The sequence below is a fragment of the Gobio gobio genome (genome assembly GCF_949357685.1).
Source record: "Gobio gobio genome assembly, chromosome: 19".
Taxonomy (NCBI): domain Eukaryota; kingdom Metazoa; phylum Chordata; class Actinopteri; order Cypriniformes; family Gobionidae; genus Gobio; species Gobio gobio.
In genome coordinates this window covers 2,222,633-2,245,712 of record NC_137112.1, presented here as the reverse complement: position 1 = coordinate 2,245,712, position 23,080 = coordinate 2,222,633, and the positions used below count along the sequence as shown (strand labels likewise).

General features: G+C 42.4%; 2 protein-coding genes across 2 annotated transcripts in view; one reads left to right on the top strand and one right to left on the bottom strand.

Annotated features, from left to right (window-relative positions):
• Positions 1–6,666: 6,666 nt before the first annotated feature.
• On the bottom strand, positions 6,667–12,648 carry LOC307143132 (NACHT, LRR and PYD domains-containing protein 1 homolog; the record flags this gene model as incomplete). The annotated part of the gene is made up of 6 exons (XM_079844437.1): positions 6,667–8,303; positions 8,403–8,457; positions 8,898–9,316; positions 9,472–9,669; positions 12,201–12,329; positions 12,624–12,648. The coding sequence occupies 6 exons, from the start codon at positions 12,646–12,648 to the stop codon at positions 6,667–6,669; spliced, it is 2,463 nt and encodes an 820-aa protein (XP_079700563.1).
• A 7,421-nt stretch (positions 12,649–20,069) lies between these two features.
• trappc10 (trafficking protein particle complex subunit 10) overlaps positions 20,070–23,080 on the top strand; it is a 74,305-nt gene continuing 71,294 nt past the window's right edge. The window contains exon 1 of the mRNA XM_079845204.1: positions 20,070–20,245. Within this exon, the coding sequence (XP_079701330.1) occupies positions 20,185–20,245 (61 nt within the window). The 5' untranslated portion in view covers positions 20,070–20,184. The remainder of the gene's footprint in view (positions 20,246–23,080) is intronic.

Sequence of the window (23,080 nt, the reverse complement as noted above, 5' to 3'; positions counted from 1 at the left end):
TTGGCAAACCTTTGTCAAGTACCACAATACGTAGTTACATCTACATATGCCAGTTAAAACTGTACTGTGCCAAAAGGAAGCCCTATGTTAACAGTGTCCAGAAGCGCAGTCGACTTCTCTGGGCTCGGAGGCATCTGGGATGGACCATCACACAGTGGAAACGTGTACTGTGGTCAGATGAAGCAGTATTTGAGGTGTTTTTTGGGAGGAATGGACGCCGTGTGCTCCGGACCAAAGAAGAAAAGGATCATCCAGACTGTTACCAGCAACAAGTCCAAAAGCCAGGGTCTGTCATGGTATGGGGTTGTGTCAGTGCCCTTGGCAAAGATAACTTGCACTTCTGTGAAGGCACCATTAATGCTGAAAAGTACATAGAGATTTTGGAGCATAATATGCTGCCTTCAAGAAGACATCTTTTCCAGGGACGTCCATGCATATTTCAACAAGACAATGCAAAACCACATTCTGCACACATTACAAAGTCCTGGCTGCGGAGGAAGAGGGTACAGGTACTTGATTGGCCTGCTTGCAGTCCCGACCTGTCTCCAATAGAGAATGTGTGGCGCATTTTGAAGCGCAAAATGCAACAACGAAGACCCCGTACTGTTGCCCACCTTAAGACTTGTTTGCAGGAAGAATGGGACAAAATTACACCTGAAACACTTCATCACTTGGTGTCTTCAGTCCCTAAAAGTCTTTTAAGTGTTGTGAAAAGGAATGGCAACATTACAAAGTGGTAAATGCTTTACTGTCCCAACTTTTTTTTAAATGTGTTGCAGGTCTGAATGACAGGAAAGGATGCATATTTACAAATGACATGAAGTTGACCAGACAAAACATGAAATATTTTGTGTTCATATTGTGTGCAATGAAATACAAGTCAAAGTAAATTTAGAAATCACTTCTTTTTTTTTTTTTTGCGTTTTCCATACTGTCCCAACTTTTTCTGATTTGGGGTTGTAGTATCAACTGACTCCCATAGTTTACAACATTAGTTCAGAAATTAGTTTTCCTTGAGAAAATGTTCCATGTATTATACCTGATACATTTCCAAAATAATCAATATTGAATTGAATCGAAAAGAATCGAATTGAAAGCTTTTGAATCGAAATCGAATCGAATTGTGAAATTTGTGTCAATACCCAGCCCTAATATTTGCGTCATCTGAGGATTTTGTTCAGAAAAAAAGTGCGTAATTCTCTCGTCTCAGGGGAACATGAGGGGGGAAAGTACGATCATTTGAATATACTACCGGGTTTCTACTGATACAAACCTTAAAGGTCCTGTTCTTCATGATCCCATTTTTCAAACTTTAGTTAGTGTGTAATGTTGCTGTTAGAGCATAAATAATACCTGTAAAATTATAAAGCTCAAAGTTCAATGCCAAGCGAGATATTTTATTTAACAGAAGTTCCCTTTCAAAGCCTACAGCGAACGGCCGGTTTGTTCTACATCCCTGCACTTCCTGCTTTAATGACGTCAGTAGAACAGTTTGTTGACTAAACTCCGCCCATAAGAACACGCAAAAAAGGGGGCGTGGTCTTGTTGCTCCCTCGTGGAGAAGAGGAAGTGTTGTGTTCGTAGAGTGTGTTTGTCGCATGTCATCGAGACGCTGTTATTTTCATCCCGGAGTCAAATCACCTTTGTTTGGCCTTCAGGGACGCTGTAGTTTAAGCACATGCATCTCCCCATTATGGTAAGAGGCGTGACCTTTACGGGCAACGTGCGCTAAGCTGCTGTCCAATCACAACACGGGAACCGCTGGCCCAATCAGAACTTGTTACGTATTTCTGAAGGAGGGACTTCATAGAACAAGGAAATCCTCTAGCCGTTTTTAGGACAGTGAAAACAGCGGTATACAGATATGTAAATTGTGTGAAAAATACTGTGTTTTTTTACATGTGAAACATGAACACATGTTATATTGCACACTGTAAACACAATCAAAGCTTCAAAAACACAGGAAAAACGGGACCTTTAATGCTAATCACTGAAGTTACCCTTTAAACATGATATATCATGGGGTATTTATATTTATATATATTAGTGAGCAAACAAAGAGTTAAAATCAGGGTATAGGAAAAATGCTTTTATTTCAAAATAATTTTTGATGTAAAAATCATACTAACATTATAAGTGCACTACAGGAAACATTATAAAACAATAAAACAGTTCATGACCCCTTTAAGATAAACTTAAATCCTCACCTAAGCTGTAGTTTAATGTCTTTTACAAAGCCAGAGTTCATGTCAGAAAGCAAACTGTCTAAGAAACATCTACAGAAGTCAAATCTCTAGACAACTTGACATACAGCAATCCTAAATCATAGCTGCATTCATAACACATTATTTGTAAACTAATAAACGTTTGAACACTGTTCTTCTTTCCTTCTCAACCTGCTCTTAAAACAGACTTTACAATTCTTTATCTTTAAAGGTAGGATAGGTAAGAATGATCTAAAACACTTTTGTCCAAATTTGTTTAAACTTTCTTTATATGTCAATAAATAATTAAAATGTAAGTACTCTGAAAAAGAGAGTATAAAAATCCAGTGACTCTAGACTTTTTAATCTGCAATAAACACTGCTCATTATTTTTGTCCGGGACGAAACAAGTGATTGGCTTGGGCGACTGTCACTCTCTCTCGTTACCATGGCTACCACCGCTTTTGCTACAGGATCTGCCCACATTATTTGTATTTGTATTGTATTTGGCTGTATTTCTGCTGGACAGGTAATCTTTCATTTTGATTATACATTTTTTGGTTTATGTTTTCATGAAGCATGTCTCACTAGCCCACGTAGCTGCCTAATATAGCTAACATAACATTACTTAGCATAAAGTTACAATGTTATAAACTTAGCGAGCTATTAGTAGAGATGATAAATACTCAATATGCTTAGCTCAAGTTGATCGCTGTCATGTTGAATTTCGCAAAATGTAACTTTAGATAACAAAATGCATGTGTAAAAGCTAGTACACCGCATCCAGGAACTTTTTTTAGAACTAAGTTAGCTTTAGCTGCTACCCTCTGTCTAAACTCTTCTACCATGTTCACCGGGAACTTTACCTGCACGTTTATTTCGGCCTTTGGTTTGTTTTTATATTCTCTACCTATGTTTACTGATGTTTTTATCTTGTATCTGTGTGTGTCATAGACACTGTGTTGTGTGTGTATTTTAAACTTTACCAGTATCGGTATTCTAGCTTGAGAGTGAGTACTAAAAGACATCTTATTTGTTTATATTCATAATGATAAAGTTTGATTTTTTATTAGATGTGATTCTGACATGATGTCACTACATGCACTTCTTCTCCGCTCGTCTCAGGTAAATAATGCGTCTTCCAGCTGTTCATGTGTTTTGGGGGCGTGGCTTTGGAAAGAGCCCAGAAGGGAGAAGGTGGAGTGAATGGAAATAATGAGCTGTCTTTAAAACAGTCGTGAGAGGTCTACAGACACTCAATTTTTATATTTTCTTTTTCAGAGTACTAACATTTTAATTATGTATTGATATATAAAGAAAGTTTAAACAAATTTGGAAAAAAAGTTACCTACTTACCTACCCTACCTTTAACTAACAAATCACCAGTTCCCGCTCCTCATGACGTCATGTTCTCTGTATGATACTGAACCTTCTAAGAGTAAAACATAATTCTGAATCAAATCAACAGATTAAAGCAATCTTTAACGCATAATTAAACATCAGAAGAAAGCAATCTGCACATACATGTAATACACCCCTTATATAGTATATACTATCGCTTAATGAGATTATACATTTGTGTTTTACACTTAACATGCTTATACTGAGAAATATATATCAAAAAGTGTAGATATACAAAACCAAGTTGGGTTCAGGTGCATTTTTTTATACATGATATAAGTTATATCATCATATTTACATAGTTTTAGTGAAAAGAGGCTAATTCAAACAACGCTCCAAATCTCCATCCACAGGTCTGAGGACAGTCACTCAGTTCACTCCTAGTTTTCAATCTGTGGCTAAAAATGGAAAAAGGGCCTAGAAATAAAGACATGAGATGTTATTTTGAGATCAGGATGAAATTTACCCAGCAACCTTTCCAACGTGATGACGTCATACGGCGGTTAAAAAGTGTATAAATGTTTATTTGTGTTGTAAATGTGGCCGATGGTTTGTCTAGATCAGACTCTATTCCTCTGGGATCGGTCAGAGAGTCTGAAGCTCTTCCTCTGAAACTGCATTGATTTGGACCTTCAGCCGTTGGTTCCCATTGAAGTCCATTATGAGGAGAAAAATCCTGGAATGTTTTCCTCAAAAAACTTCATTTCTTTTCCACTGAAGAAAGAAAGACATGAACATCTTGGATGAGTTGGGGTGAGGAAACTATCAGGAGATGTTCATTTTGAAGTGAACTAATCGTTTAAAGTCAGTATTATATTTTTTTCCTCACAAGAAGCATAAATTAATCTGCTTATACATCACTGGGCAAATTTCATCATGATCTCTAAATAACATCTCATGTCTTTATTTTTAGGCCCTTTATTCAATTTTAAGCCACAGATTGAAAACTAGGAGTGAACTGAGGAACTGTCCTCAGACCTGTGGATGGAGATTTGGAGCGTTGTTTGAATTAGCCTCTTTTCACTAAAACTATGTTAAAGTTGTTGTTAAGTTGTTAAAGTCAGATAAATAAATAAAACATCATCCTTTACACGATTAGTTCACTTCAAAATGAACATCTCCTGATCATGTCCTCACTCCATCTCATCCAAGATGTTCATGTGTTTCTTTCTTCAGTGGAAAAGAAATGAAGTTTTTGAGGAAAACATTCCAGGATTTTTCTCCACATAATGGACTTCAATGGGAACCAATGGAGATGGGGTGAGGAAATCATCAGGAGATGTTCATTTTGAAGTGAACTAATCCTTTAACAGCTTTTTTTCATATATAGGTTGAAAATGTCAAAAGTGGGAAGGTTCAGTCACGGTCAGAGTTATTGGCACCTCTGGTAAATATGATCAAAGATGGCTGTGAAAATAAATCTGCATTGTTTATCCTTTTGATCTTTCATTCAAAATAATCACAAAAATCGAACCTTTCATTGAAGTAAAAGAATTGAAAGTGGGGTAAATCTCATTATGAAATAAATGCTTTTCTCCAAATCACGTTGGCCATAATTATTGGCACCTTTTATTAAACACTGTTTGCTGTTAGTTTTCTCCTGTAATGCCTGATGAGTTTGGAGATCAGAGATCATTCCTCCACACAGAATCTCTCAGACCCTTCAGATTCCAGCTCTTCTCTTCAGTTCTCTATAGGGTTCAGCTCAGGGACTGGGACGGCCTTCATTCTGTGCTCAGTCACACATTTCTGTGTTGACTTTGATGTTTTATCTGCTGTGTTTGCTAGAATCCATGATGCCATGTGTCTGAAGAAGAAGTCCAGGACCTCCAACAAAAAAATAGGCTTCAGCATTAAAGATCCAGCGGTGTATTTAACCGAGGGCATGGGGTCTTTATATCCCATCTGGTGTGTTTTCTGCCCAAAAGCTCTTGTTTTAGTGTCATGTGACCACAGAAGCAGGTCCGTCTGAAGCTCCAGTCGTGTCTGAGCTGAATATGCTGGAGTTTGTGTCTAGATGAGCGAGGAGGATTGTTCTTCAAACCCTCCCGAACACCATGAGCTGATGTAGGAGCTGTTTGGTCATTATTTTAGTCTTTCTGACCCCAAGACTCAACTAATCTCTGCACTTCTCCATCTGTGACCCTGTGAGAGTGTTTGTCCTCCTCTCGTGCATTAGGACGACACACACACACACACACACACACACACACACACACACACACACACACACACACACACACACACACACATAAACACACACACACACGTCCTCTTCCAGATTCAGAACATCTTTAGTTGATTGAACTTCTGAATTATTGCCCTGATGGTGGAAATGGGGATACTTTACAGACACTTTCAATATTGTGAAGCTCAACACTCATCAGCTGCACATCAGAACTATATTCTGTGGTTTTGTTCATTGTGATGATGATGTGTTTCCTCATATTTATACTCCTGTGGGACAGGAAGTCATGGCTGGACAGTTTCATGCTCATAGTCACCCTGGTGTGCTAAAAATTTAAATATTAATGGGAATATACTTACGTCTCCACTGCTCTAGAGTCCAGTGGCGGCACGCTTTACCCCACTGCATCCTACGCTTTGCAATATTTAGTAGTGAGGAAATGTCCCGCATGGACTTATTGCACAGGTGGAAACTGATCACGGTACCACACTTGAGTTCTCTGAGCTCCTGAGAGCGGCCCATTCTCTCACTAATGTGTGTAGAAGCGTCTGCAGGCCTAGAGCTTAATTTATACACCTGTGGCCATGAAGAGATTGAACACCTGAACTCAGTGATTTGGAGGGGCGGCACAATACTTTTGGCTATAGTGTAGTAACGCGCTCATTTTAAAAAGGTGTGCCTGTTTATGCACCCTCCCACCCCCCTTAAGTTTCCTTTTGTTTGTTGCATACATTCACAATTAACGGTGGAAAAGATCTGACATGATTTTACCGATGTGTATTTTTTTACATCACAAAAAGCAGCAATTTTTAAAGGTATTTGTCGACTTATTACACCTACATTTTAAGTTCACTGAGGGTTCGTTTTGGATACTTACTTTAATTCCTCAAACTTGTGGAGTACAGGCAGGATCATAGCCAGTTTTTCAGATGTTAAATCGCATCTATAGAGACTCAGTTGTTTCATACTCTGACAGCACTGACCGCAGTACAGCAGCGCCCAGCAGTCGATTCTTCTTAGAGGTGTATCCTGAAACGAAACTTTACTCTTTTCTGTCAGAACTTCTTTCACAAAGCTTTCTTCATGGTGCTCAAAGAGATGATGAAGAGTCTCGAGAGAATCCTTGTGTTGGAAGAGCCAGTCTTTCAGAATGTTCTGTGTGTTTGGATGAACACACACACTGTGTTTCTTCTTAAGTGTGTGCCTAACTTCCTCATTCATTAGACCGAAAAGAAACTTCACCACAGCTGCAAATTGTCCCTTCAAACGCACGTTTGTGAATTTCTTCTTAAACTCGTTTCCATCCAGTGAGACGTAATACAGAGCAGTGAAGAACTCCTGAAAGCTGAGATGCATGAAACTGAACATCATCTCCTGGTGGACTCTCCTCTTAAAGAGGAACTTACTCAGGAACGGACTGCCAGCAGGGTCTGCAACCGTTTCCTTAACCATCTTCTCATCCAACAAGACTTGCTGTTCCAGCATCCCTTTCTCTGCCAGCTGACCCAGACTCCTCAGCAGGGCCAGGACGGAATGACTCAAACCCTGGCAGTGATGCTCCAGTAGAGTGGACACAAAGTCAGCGTAGATGGAGGTCGTGGTTTCAAGGCCGCTTGTTAAATCTGAACCATCACTGAATCTCTCTCGCATAACTGTGCAGATGATCCAGCAGATAACAGGGATGGAGCAGGCGGTGATGAGGGTTTCATTTGCCTTCACATACTCATAAGCCTTCCTGAAGAATTCCTCATTCCGGAAGAATCCCTGGAAGTACTTCTCAACCCCTTCACTTGAAAACCCCATGATCTCAGTGAATCTCTGAGGTGCTTTGAGCAGTTTACTCAGTGTGTCTGTAGCTGTAGATCTGGTGGTGACCAGCAGGAAGGACTCTGGCAGGATTCGACCCCTCAAAAGGGCACAAAGAGTGACCTCAGGTGGGGCTCTTTTATTCAGGTCAGTGTGCGGTGACTTGGGATGATCGTCCTGAGTGAGTCTCAGCTCGTCAAATCCGTCAACGATGAAAAGCATCTTCTCTGGCGTCTCTTGTAAAACCTGTGAGATCTGATCTGATGTTAAACTGCAGCTGTAGCTCAAGATCTCCTCCAAACTCTTTTCTCCAGATATGCGATTTATTTCCTTACATTTTAAGTTGAACACAATATTGAACCGCTGTTTGTAGAGGTCACCAGATGCCCAGTCCATCATGATCTTCTGCACAGTGAAGGATTTCCCGTTCCCAGAGTTCCCCTGCAGTATAACAGCTCTAGGGCTGATTCTGTGGTTATCTGGATCGAACAGACGGTTCAGACGAACAGATTGATCACTGCTCCTGGAGCTGGAGCGGATGTCTTCTTCTCTCTCTTTCTGATCTCTGTGTCTCTGAATGATCAGCGGCTGTGTGAAGCGCTCAGACAGCAGCACCTGTTCACCAGGCAGTGAGTTATACTCTCTCACATACTGATACTCACTGCAGATCAGCTCCTTATATTTGTCAATCACTGAGCTGATATCTGTAGAAATGATCAATGCACAAAGAGTTAGTGGATTTTAGACATTCTGATTAGTAAGAAATGTCAGACCAGGAGGAAAATACTAAGGTAACATATTACTATAAAATCCATCAGTCACCTGAGGTTTGTGTTTGTGTGCGATGCCCAGAAACACCTGGAGAACATTAGAGACAATTAATATTGAAAAATGTACACATTTCATACATGCATACAGTACTGGTCAACATTTTTGAAAGAAGTCTCTCATGCTCACCAAGACTGCATTTGATTAAAAATACAGAAAAAAATAGTAATATTGTGAAATATTATTGCAACCTAAAATAGTGGCTTTCCATTTTAAAGGGTTAGTTTCTGCCAGTCTCATGTAAATCTTGAGTATCTGTGATACATCACATGATAATGGTTTCTGGCTTCTGGTTGAACACCAATCAGAAAACACAGACCATTTGAGAGCTTAGAGACGCCTGGTTGAAGGAGCTCTAGCTTCACTCATGGTGCTCATAGCATTAGCTGGTAGGTCGCTGAGCGCCCTTTGAGTGGCCAAACATGTAGCGCCCACAGTTTGGGGTGGGTGTGCCAGATTGTCTTGTTTACTTGAGAAAGGAGGTCTTTCCTCAGCGGGATTGGCTTTTCAAGACTTGGGGAAGGAGCAGAACTAGAGGGAAGGCATAAAGCAGGCGGCTGAGCCATGGGTGGGCCAGCGCATCCTTGCTCTTTGAAAAATATATTGGGCAATGAGCGTTGTCTTCGGAGGCAAGGAGGTCGACCTCTGGCCTCCCGTAAACTTCCCATATCATTTGAACCATCTGGGGATGGAGGGTCCATTCCCCTGGGAACACGAGGCCCCTGGAGAGCATGTCCGCTCCCTGCTTCATTTTCCCCGACACATGCACTGCTCTCAGCGAATGCAGGTTGCCTTCTGCCCATTAGAGGAGACTTCTGACCATCTAGTTGAGTCGTCTCGATCTGAGCCTGCCCTGGCGGTTTATGTAGGAAACCTACAATTGTGTGGTCTGTGCGAACCAAGACATGGAGACCGAAAGATGAGGAAGGAAGGTCTTGAGGGCTAGCACTACCGCCAGCATTTCTAGGCAGTTTATGTGCAACCAGAACTCCGCGACTGACCACGAGCCGAAGGCCGGTTTGCCCTCGCACAGAGCACCCCAACCCGTGTTGGAGGCGTCCGTGGTGTCCGCCCTTCGTTGTGAGATTGTCCCCAAGTTCACCCCTGCCTCGTAGAGTACTGCAGGGGACGCATGTGCAGCATACCCAGCGGAAGAACTGGGGAGGCTGAGGCCATAAGGCACAGCATCCTCTGAAAGGTTCTTAGGGGTCTGTTGGTTCCTGTTTTGAACAACTGTGCAAACTGCTGGATAGTCAAAGCACGTTTGTTCGACAGCCACACCCTCATTTGAGTCTAAAATCGCTCCCAGGAAAGAGATTCTCTACCTGGGAAGCAACAGGCTTTTGGCTGTGTTTATTCTGAGTCCCAGGAATTCTAGTTGGATGAGACGCACAGATTTGTGAAATTCAAATCGCCAGAATGAGCCAGTCATCGAGGTAGTTCAAAATGCACATTCCTGTTTGTCTTAAAGGGGAAATGGCTGCGTCCATGCACTTCGTAAAAGTGCGGGGGGCCAGAGACAGACCGAATGGTAGGACTGTGTATTGGTAGATTTTCCATCGAGGGTAAATCTCAAGAATGGCCTATGACGCGGGATAACTTGGATATGAAAGTATGCATCTTTCAGATCTACTGAGAAGAACCAATTCATCGGGCGGACCTGCGCAATGATATGTTTCATTGTTAACATTCTGAAAAGCCGTTTGATAAGGGCCTTGTTCAGATGTCTGAGATCTAGGATGGGTCTGGGACCACCATCCTTTTTGGGAACGAGGAAATAGCGGCTGAAAAAGCCTGAAAAAGGCCCCTTTTTCCAGAAATCTCTGCACTTCGGTTTTTTTGGACGTGAGACACGTTGTTCTCCACTGAAGTACAACCCCAAATCAGAAAAAGTTGGGACAGTATGGAAAACGCAAATATAAAAAAAAGCAAGGATTTCTAAATTTACTTTGACTTGTATTTCATTGCAGACAATATGAACACAAAATATTTTATGTTTTGTCTGGTCAACTTCATGTCATTTGGAAATATGCATCCTTTCCTGTCATTCAGACCTGCAACACATTTCAAAAAAAGTTGGGACAGGAGCAATTTAGGGCTAGTAATGAGGTAAAATGGTTAAATAATGATGTGATTTGAAACAGGTGATGTCAATTATGATTTGGTACAAAAGCAGCATCCAAGAAAGGTCTAATCCTTTAGGAGCAAAGATGGGCAGAGGATCGCCAATTTGCCAACAAATACGTGAGAAAATTATTGAAATGTTTAAAAACAATGTTCCTCAAAGAAAGATAGGAAGAGATTTGGATATTTCACATTCAACAGTGCATAACATAATAAAAAGATTCAAGGAATCTGGAGGAATTTCAGTGCGTAAAGGACAAGGGCGCAAGCCTAAGCTGAACAACCGTGATCTCCGATCCCTCAGGCGGCACTGCATCAAGAATCGTCATTCATCTATAAGCGATATCACCACATGGGCTCAGGACTACTTTGGCAAACCTTTGTCAAGTACCACAATACGTAGTTACATCCACAAATACCAGTTAAAACTGTACTGTGCCAAAAGGAAGCCCTATGTTAACAGTGTCCAGAAGCGCCGTCGACTTCTCTGGGCTCGAGGCATCTGGGATGGACCATCACACAGTGGAAACGTGTACTGTGGTCAGATGAATCAGTATTTGAGGTGTTTTTTGGGAGGAATGGACGCCGTGTGCTCCGGACCAAAGAAGAAAAGGATCATCCAGACTGTTACCAGCAACAAGTCCAAAAGCCAGGGTCTGTCATGGTATGGGGTTGTGTCAGTGCCATTGGCAAAGATAACTTGCACTTCTGTGAAGGCACCATTAATGCTGAAAAGTACATAGAGATTTTGGAGCATAATATGCTGCCTTCAAGAAGACATCTTTTCCAGGGACGTCCATGCATATTTCAACAAGACAATGCAAAACCACATTCTGCACACATTACAAAGTCCTGGCTGCGGAGGAAGAGGGTACGGGTACTTGACTGGCCTGCCTGCAGTCCCGACCTGTCTCCAATAGAGAATGTGTGGCACATTTTGAAGCGCAAAATGCGTCAACGAAGACCCCGTACTGTTGCCCACCTTAATACTTGTTTGCAGGAAGAATGGGACAAAATTACACCTGAAACACTTCATCACTTGGTGTCTTCAGTCCCTAAACGTCTTTTAAGTGTTGTGAAAAGGAATGGCAACATTACAAAGTGGTAAATGCTTTACTGTCCCAACTTTTTCTGATTTGGGGTTGTATGTAATATGCCCGCGAAGTGGGGTGGTTTGCAGGCGAATTGGAGCGAATAACCTTGTTGAATTGTGTTTATGACCCAATGTGACACACCAGTGATGGCCTTCCAGGCCTCGGTCCGGTCGCACAGGGGTTTTATAGTGTCAAATGATGGACATGTTGCACAGACTTTGGGAATTGACGATCGGCTCTGTCTGTTATTCGGCAGTATAAAACTTCAGATTTAACTTATTAGAGGTGCAGAACGCCACACAGCAACTTTTCGGGACTGCACCAAGCAAAAATCAATCATAATCATTACAAAAAGTAAAGATAAAGTATCTAACAAGGTCTACACACGTTCGTTTGAATGGGTTGTTTTCCGGGCATTTCACAAGTTCACGCTTACATCAAATTAAATAGAGTACAGTTTATACATATTTTGCGTGCTGTCCGGGGGAGGGCTCCAGGCTTGGAATTTTGTCCCGAACCCAGAGTACCACGCCCACCCCCCTTACTATTACTTACCAGGTGCATTATGTGTGATGTGGACATCGCCTTTTATTGTACTGTTATAGAGCACAGGTGCGGTCACATGACCTCCACTCTGAGCTGTGGCTCTGACATACGGCCCAGTGTGAGATCTCCCGGCAATCTCTAAAAATGAAAAGGAGAAAAAATGTAGACACTATAACACAATTTGATAGACCATAAATATGTTTCTGCTGTGTTTCTAGGCTAAAATATCATCAAATTCACCACTTACTTAGTAGTCACAAATTATAGAAGCCTAACTTGAGGAGCAGAGAAAAACTTTACATAACAAAACTAAAACTTAACAAGGTGATGAATAACACACTAACATACTGTAGGTTTATTAGCCATCGTCTGGTTAAGTCATGTTACAACTAAAATGAATATGTTTTTATTAAAACAACAAGTTTGACATACTGTCATGACTCGGGTCCCGGCTCATTCTGTGCAAGAAAAGAAATACAAAAATTAGACAATAAAACAGGAATATTTACATTGAGGGGGGTACTTTGATTTAATTAGTTATCTCAAATATTTTGACATTGACGAGTGGTGACGAACCAATGAGGCTCAGATGAACACACACACCTGGGCTGCGTTCCACTCCACTTTTAGACACACACTTGTGAACTTCCCTAAGCACTTCCTCTCAGGGGAATCCCTGCCAAGTGGACGAGGGAAGCTTATATGGACAGACCCTCGCTCCCTCGATTTTGACCGAGTCTACTTCAAGTGTACACGTCAGGCAGCTTCATATACCACAATGCAACACGATTGTGACTTCATTGCATATTGTGTTTAATTTAACAATCGTGTTTGTGGTATATGAAGCTGCCTGAAGTGTTAAAATTCACATGTTTTTAAAACTTTTGATATGTGTAACCGCGTGTACTTTGTACGCACAGATTGCACATGCGCATTTGCCAGTATTTATATTCACTGAAAAAAACACTAAGATTTTATTAATTTTCCTAATAAAAGTTTTTGCACACACATTTTTTAAGTAGATTTCACATATGGAATTAAGTAAACTCTACTTAACTAAGTTAAATAAAATTTACAAATAAAATAAATAATTTTAACTTGGCCAGGAAAAGGTTGAGTAATTTCTACTTCTAGTTGAAGTTTCCATTGCAACACATTTTACTTAAAATATATAACATTGAATTAAACCACACTTTTAAAGTGTATGCTTTACATAGAAATATCTAAGTAAATAACAGATTTTGTGTAGACATATCTACATAACAGAAGTAACACGGCACCTGAACACAGAGACTCAATACTTGGCACACAACACACACTCGATAACACTCGACAGATCAGTTTTGAGTATGAATGTGTCATTTTGAGTAGAAAATGAGTTAGCAAGTTACTAAACCTAACAACAAAAGCAATGATAAAACAGTGTAAATACAGCTGGAAAACAGAGAAAAATCATCCTCCTTAATTATTCCAACCCCAGTGCATGATGGGAACACCAGTATCAGAAAAGCTGAGTAGTTTTACTTCATTTTATAACGCTGATATTTACACTTTCATTTCTACAAGTAATAATAAAGAATTTACTTACTTTTTTAATTCTTGCCTGAACTAACTTTTTCATGTAGAAATGACATTTGTTTTTTCTGTAGTATTTACTTCACCACAAAATCATTTTTATCAGTGCGGTTTGAGAGTCGAGGCGAGAGATTGCTCAAAACTGCGCATGCGTCGAACGCTTGTGTGCGTGTACGATTCAAAAGAAGTATAGTTTCGGCTTAAAGACGGGGCGAAGACAAAACATGAACACTTCTGGACATGAGATTTTTTTTGTTTTTGGTATTTTTGGTATTGTTTGTAGAATTTTAAGGAAAATAATGAATTGAATCCATTTGGGAATAAGGCTGTGACATAACAACATGTAAGAAGTGAAGCGCTGAGACTTCCCAGATGCTCTGAAGTGCAGGACTGATATACAGCAAACACTTGTGTTTGATAACCAGGAAAAAAACAACCTCAAGAGTTGTAGAGTTGACACAAGAGTTGTAACTATGGCAGCCGAGAAGGCCATTCTTTGTGTTCTTTTCGAGGAATTTTCGGAGCCTGATGAAATCGATATAAATACGTGTTTAGCCTAATACTGCAAAATACATGCAATCACTTCCCTTGCCATTCAGAATAAATGACAACACCACAATCACATTTATTTAACTTTTTTATCTCCTCGTAATCAATTCTAATTTAAATCATTTTATTTCTAGTTCTTACTTTTTTAATAGCTTGTATTTCTCACTTTATGTCAAGCAATTACCATATATGAAATTTGGTATATAAATAAACTTGCCTTATGTATGTATATATATATATATATAAAACTCTTACGACAATCATGTCTTCTAATATCTTCAATTGTTGTGTATACCGAGCTGCAGCGGACACATTTGTAAACATTACTTGGACCCATTGTGTGAGCTGTCTCTTTAATACCGCGTGGTTTATATACATGTTGCTGCTGATTGGACTGACATATTTGACACACCCACCAAACGAGAAAAAACGCATCTCAAACCCGTTGCACACCGTTACACACCGTTTCCAGGAAACATGACGTTCAACCGGAAACCGTAGCAAAACGTTGCGCACCGGTTTGAGCTTTGAACGTGCCCCAGTTCTGAAGGTTTGTCCTCGACTGCTTTTCTTCAGCAGACAGTGCTGGAACTGAAGGAGCTAAACTACACACACATGAGAAACCTGTTGAACTTGAACTTGAGGCCGTCCAGAAGTGTAGAAGCCCTAAAGGTGCAGAGCACAAATAGTTTCCGCCTGCAGGAATTGTTGTACAAGGAAGGGCAAGTCATGTGTGAGTTAAAATCAGACAAACAATCTCAGGTTATATCTGAAAAACAGCCTTTGTGAAGATTCTCTGACACAAGGACGGATTAAAGTTTACTCTTCTCTGTTTACCTCTTAGAAGAAGAAGAAGAAAACTCTGACGTGATGAAACATTTGACCTTTTAATTTAGTTAAGTTAAATGTTCCAGAAGATCGGGAAATACCATCACATCACATGGATGCCTTAAAGTGCTTTCTTTAGAAAAAATACAAACAAAATCAAACATTTGAGCCGGGGAAGTCTGCCAGATTTGGTTGATTTGACACAGAGTGACCCGTTAGCATTTAAGTTTGTAGAGACATTATCAAATCCATCCCTCTCAGCAGCAGTCGAGTGATCTTATATCTTCAAATGGAGTTGGCTAACTTGGCTATAGCTGATGCAATGCAAGTCATGCCTTTTATTCTTTTTCCTGTTGGCTGTTTCACAGTCTTGGTACTGAAGCATTGTGGGAAACGACATAGAAGATAAATGACACAATGCAGTTTAATACAAGTCAATCTATTGAGCCATACACAAACTGATATGAAGAGATGTGTTATCCTGTGGCTCCCTCCAGTGGGAAACATTAGTATTATGGCCTTCATTTATGAATTCTATCCATATACACTGATCAGGCATAACATTATATTGTGTTGGTCTCCTGACCCACTCCTCAAACCATTCCTGAAGCATTTGTGCTTTGTGGCGGCGCATTATCTGCTGAAAGAGCCACAGCCACAGGGAAAACCGTCTCCATGAAAGGCTGGACATGGGCTCAACAATGCTTAGGTAGATGGGACGTGTCAAAGTCACATCCACATGATGGAGGACCCAAGGTTTCCCAGCAGAACATTGCCCAAAGCATCACTGCCTCCGCCGGCACGCCTTCTTCCCATAATGCACCTGGTGCCATGTGTTCCCCAGGTAAGCCGCACACACACACCCGGCCATCCACGTGATGTAGAAGAACACGTGATCATCAGCCCAGGCCTCCTTCTTCCATTGCTCCGTGGTCCAGTTCTGATGCTCACGGGCCACTGTTGGTGCTTTGGGCGGGGTCAGGGGTCAGCATGGGCACTGGTCAGCGGCTGTGCCGCCCCATACACAACAAGCTGAAATGCTCTGTGTATTCTGACCCCTTTCTATCAGAACCAGCATTAACTTATTGAGCAGTTTGAGTTCCAGTAGCTCGTCTGTTTGATCGGCCCACACGGACATCAATGAGCCTCGGCCGCCCATGAGCCTGTGGCTGGTTCTCCACTGGTCCTTCATGACCCTGTGGCCGGTTCTCCACTGGTCCTTCATGACCCTGTGGCCGGTTCTCCACTGGTCCTCCATGACCCTGTGGCCAGTTCTCCACTGGTCCTTCATGACCCTGTGGCCGGTTCTCCACTGGTCCTTCATGACCCTGTGGCCGGTTCTCCACTGGTCCTCCATGACCCTGTGGCCGGTTCTCCACTGGTCCTCCATGACCCTGTGGCCGGTTCTCCACTGGTCCTCCATGACCCTGTGGCCGGTTCTCCACTGGTCCTCCATGACCCTGTGGCCGGTTCTCCACTGGTTCTTCATGACCCTGTGGCCGGTTCTCCACTGGTCCTCCATGACCCTGTGGCCGGTTCTCCACTGGTCCTCCATGACCCTGTGGCCGGTTCTCCACTGGTTCTTCATGACCCTGTGGCCGGTTCTCCACTGGTCCTCCATGACCCTGTGGCCGGTTCTCCACTGGTCCTTCATGACCCTGTGGCCGGTTCTTCACTGGTCCTTCATGACCCTGTGGCCGGTTCTCCACTGGTCCTTCATGACCCTGTGGCTGGTTCTCCACTGGTCCTTCATGACCCTGTGGCCGGTTCTCCACTGGTTCTTCATGACCCTGTGGCCGGTTCTCCACTGGTCCTTCATGACCCTGTGGCCGGTTCTCCACTGGTCCTTCATGACCCTGTGGCCGGTTCTCCACTGGTCCTCCATGACCCTGTGGCCGGTTCTCCACTGGTCCTCCATGACCCTGTGGCCGGTTCTCCACTGGTCCTTCATGACCCTGTGGCCGGTTCTCCACTGGTCCTTCATGACCCTGTGGCCGGTTCTCCACTGGTCCTCCATGACCCTGTGGCCGGTTCTCCACTGGTCCTTCATGACCCTGTGGCTGGTTCTCCACTGGTCCTTCATGACCCTGTGGCTGGTTCTCCACTGGTCCTTCATGACCCTGTGGCCGGTTCTCCACTGGTCCTCCATGACCCTGTGGCCGGTTCTCCACTGGTCCTTCATGACCCTGTGGCCGGTTCTCCACTGGTCCTTCATGACCCTGTGGCCGGTTCTCCACTGGTCCTCCATGACCCTGTGGCCGGTTCTCCACTGGTCCTTAATGACCCTGTGGCTGGTTCTCCACTGGTCCTTCATGACCCTGTGGCCGGTTCTCCACTGGTCCTTCATGACCCTGTGGCCGGTTCTCCAATGGTCCTTCATGACCCTGTGGCCGGTTCTCCACTGGTTCTTCATGACCCTGTGGCCGGTTCTCCACTGGTTCTTCATGACCCTGTGGCCGGTTCTCCACTGTTCCTTCATGACCCTGTGGCTGGTTCTCCACTGTTCCTCCATGACCCTGTGGCTGGTTCTCCACTGGTCCTTCATGACCCTGTGGCCGGTTCTCCACTGGTTCTTCATGACCCTGTGGCCGGTTCTCCACTTTTCCTTCATGACCCTGTGGCCGGTTCTCCACTGGTCCTTCATGACCCTGTGGCTGGTTCTCCACTGGTCCTTCATGACCCTGTGGCCGGTTCTCCACTGGTTCTTCATGACCCTGTGGCCGGTTCTCCACTGGTTCTTCATGACCCTGTGGCCGGTTCTCCACTGGTCCTTCATGACCCTGTGGCTGGTTCTCCACTGGTCCTTCATGACCCTGTGGCCGGTTCTCCACTGGTTCTTCATGACCCTGTGGCCGGTTCTCCACTGTTCCTTCATGACCCTGTGGCCGGTTCTCCACTGGTCCTTCATGACCCTGTGGCCGGTTCTCCACTGGTTCTTCATGACCCTGTGGCCGGTTCTCCACTGTTCCTTCATGACCCTGTGGCCGGTTCTCCACTGGTTCTTCATGACCCTGTGGCCGGTTCTCCACTGGTCCTTCATGACCCTGTGGCCGGTTCTCCACTGTTCCTTTATGACCCTGTGGCTGGTTCTCCACTGGTCCTTCATGACCCTGTGGCCGGTTCTCCACTGGTTCTTCATGACCCTGTGGCCGGTTCTCCACTGTTCCTTCATGACCCTGTGGCTGGTTCTCCACTGGTCCTTCATGACCCTGTGGCCGGTTCTTCACTGGTCCTTCATGACCCTGTGGCCGGTTCTCCACTGGTCCTTCATGACCCTGTGGCTGGTTCTCCACTGGTCCTTCATGACCCTGTGGCCGGTTCTCCACTGGTCCTCCATGACCCTGTGGCCGGTTCTCCACTGGTCCTTCATGACCCTGTGGCCGGTTCTCCACTGGTCCTTCATGACCCTGTGGCCGGTTCTTCACTGGTCCTTCATGACCCTGTGGCCGGTTCTTCACTGGTCCTTCATGACCCTGTGGCCGGTTCTCCACTGGTCCTCCATGACCCTGTGGCCGGTTCTCCACTGGTCCTTCATGACCCTGTGGCCGGTTCTCCACTGGTCCTTCATGACCCTGTGGCCGGTTCTCCACTGGTCCTTCATGACCCTGTGGCCGGTTCTCCACTGGTCCTTCATGACCCTGTGGCCGGTTCTCCACTGGTCCTTCATGACCCTGTGGCCGGTTCTCCACTGGTCCTTCATGACCCTGTGGCCGGTTCTCCACTGGTCCTTCATGACCCTGTGGCCAGTTCTCCACTGGTCCTTCCTTGGAGCACTTTTGATAGAGACTGACCACTGCAGACTGGGAACACCCCACAAGAGCTGCAGTTTTGGAGATGCTCTGACCCAGTCGTCTAGCCGTCACAATCTGGCCCTTGTCAAAACTCGCTCAAATCCTTACACTTGCCCATTTTTCCTGCTTCTAACACATCAACTCTGAGGACAAAATGTTCACGTGCTGCCTAATATATCCCACCCACTAACAGGAGATGAAGAGATCATCAGTGTTATTCAATGGTCATAATGTTATGGCTGATTGGTGTAAATGGCCGATCATTCAAAAACTTTAGGTTTTTTATTTTAGTACATCAAGTTAAACTAAATAAATGTGAAACATTTTGCCTTAAATAAATAAAGTAACATACATTATATTTTATGTAAATTAACCTTTAATTTATTTCAAGTAATGAAAATGTCTTAGTTAGTTTAATAACCCTGATCTACATCAAATGATACGTGACTTTTAACAAACATGTATAAAAGAATAATAAATAATGAATGGAGCACGTGAGGCTGAATTATTTTGGGTAGAATCCTTTTAGAAAAATGTGAAAATGTTTATACTAAAGTTGTAACGACCATTTTTACGCTCAATGCATATTTTATAGTGTAAAAGTCTTCCATATCCGGTTTAAAACTGATGATTTCTCTGGATTTAAACATTCTTGGAAACATTTGGGATAATGTACACAAGTCAACAAAATATATAACGTTAACTAATTGAATCATTAATTTGCATACTTTTTTATTTTCTCCCCTGTAGAGTGTCTCTGATATAATTATAATATATATAATTACATTTACATAGTTTGACATTACAGTTTATTCTCTTTTCTAAATATTCGCTTCTAATCATGAGATTAATAACAGTTATATTTTATGTTTCTATTTAGGTTTATACATACAATACATTAACAGGAAACAGATTTGTACATTTTGTACACATTTTAATATTTGTTTTACTCTTTTGTTTTACTCTTGACCTTTAGTAAAAGGTCTCTTTTACTGTCTATGCGTGAGACTTATTTTGGGTAGAATCCTTTTAGAAAAATGTGTGGAAAAAAAGTTGTAACTACCATTTTTGCGCACAATACATATTTTACAGTGTAAAAGTCTTCCGTGCTGGACTTCCTGTATGGCGGTGACGCGGGCGGAAGTCGTCGCTCGGTGTCAGCAGATAGGAAATGGAGAGTGAAGGGGCCTCATCGATACATCAGCGGTGTTGAATGTGATCGATTACTCTGATGCTGATGAACGGAACCCATGGAGACCCATGAGGAGAAGCCCATCATCTACACGATGGAGAACAAACCCATAGTGACCTGTGAGTGGACGTTATAGCGCTCATAATCCTGTCAGCGGTGTTGTGGTGTGTTGTGATGGTTCTCACTGACACGGAATTCCTCAGGTCTTCATGGAAGAATATCAGGGATTTAAAAAAAAAAAACGTTGCTTTTTTAAAAAAAACCCGTTGCTTTAGGCGGGACATTGCTTGTAAAACGCGCGAACCGAACGAATCTGTTGTTATCCATGAATCGGTTTGAATGAATGTGTAGCGAAATTATTCGTTAAATACATTCACTGTCGCACAATATGTTTAATTCGTTCATTAGCCTAAACTGACAGTTCACTGGCTGTCTACTAGTGAGTTCCCTAAACATGAATATAATCACACAAGAAGCAAATTGGCAAATATCTACCTGTAAATATCAACATATTAATAGTGATTTTGAACTATCACAGCTGATGTGTGTGAATTGTACGTTTATTTTTATTTCAAGTATCTGAAGTGTTTTTACGGTTCTAGTAGCTATAATAACCAATGTATATTAAAGGTGCAGTAAGCGATCGTAGGTACTTATTTTGAGTAATTAATTACTTCATGACCGCTAAAAAAAAATATGAATGTGTGTAGTATGAATATAATTCGTATGTACTACATCCGCCATGTTGTCATTATTATGTGAACTACTAGCGTCAGTTGCACCAGGGTACTTTTTGTCTTCTCTTTTATGAGTACTGTGAATTTCGACACTTCTTTTGTCACTTCTTTTGTTGTTTTTCGCCTACTATATAGTGGGGAAATATGCGATTTCGGATGCAGCCATTGTGGGTGGGGTTATTAAGATAGGGGCGTGTCCTTTCGAGTAGGAGGCGTGTTTGTTTTGGAGATTTCAAATATCAACAGTTTCTCAGAAATCGCTTACTGCACCTTTAGTTTTTATTAATTTTATACACTTTTATTTCTGTTTGTTATTTTAGTACATTAAGCTTTTTCAATTAGCTGAAATAAAATGTAAAAATTTTCAGGTAATGTTTATTTTTATTTCAAGTAACTGTTACTGAAATGTTTGTATGCGTGTAGTTTTTAGTTACTATAATAATTCTGATGTACGTTAAAGGTGCAGTTAGCGATTTCTCATAAACACTGTTGAAAATAGATTGGACTGAGAACACACTTGTAGCCAATCAGCAGTAAGGGGCGTGTCCATTCATTAGGGGGAGGATCCTGTATTGCATAGTGTGTTAAGTAGGGCTGTAATCAACCAAAGAAAATCTTGGTCGACTGAAGTCCTGACATTTTCGACTAAAAATCGACTAAAATGACGTTAGGAAAAAAAAACGTTAAATTAATTAGCTGCGCACTGTGTGCAGTACTTGGTAGCCTTGTTGTCTGCCTAAATGAGTTATAAATAAACATAAAAAACTAGAAGGCTATTTGCAGTATATTAAATAGCTTTTGACCTGATTATTTTGCACTGAAATGAGTCAGACACGAGTCTGACGGCTCTGACAGCGCTGCATCGCATGCACCTGCTCAATATCATAGCCTATGACTTCCGAGAATATAGTACTATATGTTGTCAACTAGATATATCATCTCAAGAACTTTTGAGGAATATGCAACATAATTTAGATAATTGTTTTTGTCATATGTATTATAATAACTGACAGACAGTATCAGCCGCTCTGTGACGTTCAACCATAGACCGTAAAAAAACATCTGGAGCTGAGCTCAGCTTCGCGGCTGAGACACGAATACACTATTAACTTAAAGCTTTTACTCTTAAACACAAAAGGCACGTCCACTTTAATAAAAAAGGAATATTTATTAAACAAGCCAGATCAAGAGCAGAAAAAACGCTCTCACAATTAAATAAATAATATACAAGAAAAATAGCCTTCTTCAATCTGTCTCTCTTCTCCAGTGGGTTGGGCTACTCCAAAAGAAGTGGAAACAATGGGGGTGTTCTGAAGACAGACTGTACCTGTGAAACAGCTGCTCTGAAAACACCCCCATTAGCAATTAGTGCTTTCCACCTGATGAAATGAACGCGGCGCGGCAAAACTGATGAAATGAACGCGGCAAAACTGACAGTACAGATCAACTTAGCGCGGTGTTGTGACGCTTCCCCTCATGTGTATGTTGATGGGCGTTCCTCAAGTTTACCGCTATGGGCGTGCGTTTGAGCCAGCGGGGAATGAAACACAAAGGACCAGCGAGAGACTTCTCTTCGCCAGTTGGTTGGGCTAATCCAAAAGAAGTGAAAACAATGGGGGTGTTCTGAAGACAGTCTGTTACCTGTGAAACAGGGGTGCTCTGAAAACACCCCCATTAGCAATTAGTGCTTTCCACCTGATGAAATGAACGCGGCAAAACTGATGAAATGAACGCGGCAAAAAATCGACCAATCAGAATTTTGGTCGAGCCAGAACGTATCAACTAATAATCGACTAATCGACTGGGAGATTACAGCCCTAGTGTTAAGCTGCGTCCGAAATCGAATACTTCTTTACTATATAGTATGTGAAAAACAGTACGCCAACAGAGTAGTATGTCCGAATTCATAGTATATTCGAAAAACAGTTGGCGAAAAGTCCCCGGATGACCGACTACTTCCGACAAGAATCTGAAGTGCGCATATGATAGACACTTTACTATCCGCCAACATGGCGGGTGTAGTATGTCTACATTCATACTACACTCATTCATACTATATAGAACACACTTTTTTTATGGACGCGAAGCTCGTTCAAATTCAAATGTAGTACTTACTCACATAGTACGCGATTTCAAACGCAGCCTTTGTGAATTTGGGGGCGGAGCTATCAAGATAGGGGTGTGTCCTTTCGAGTAGGGGTCTGTTTGTTTTTTCAA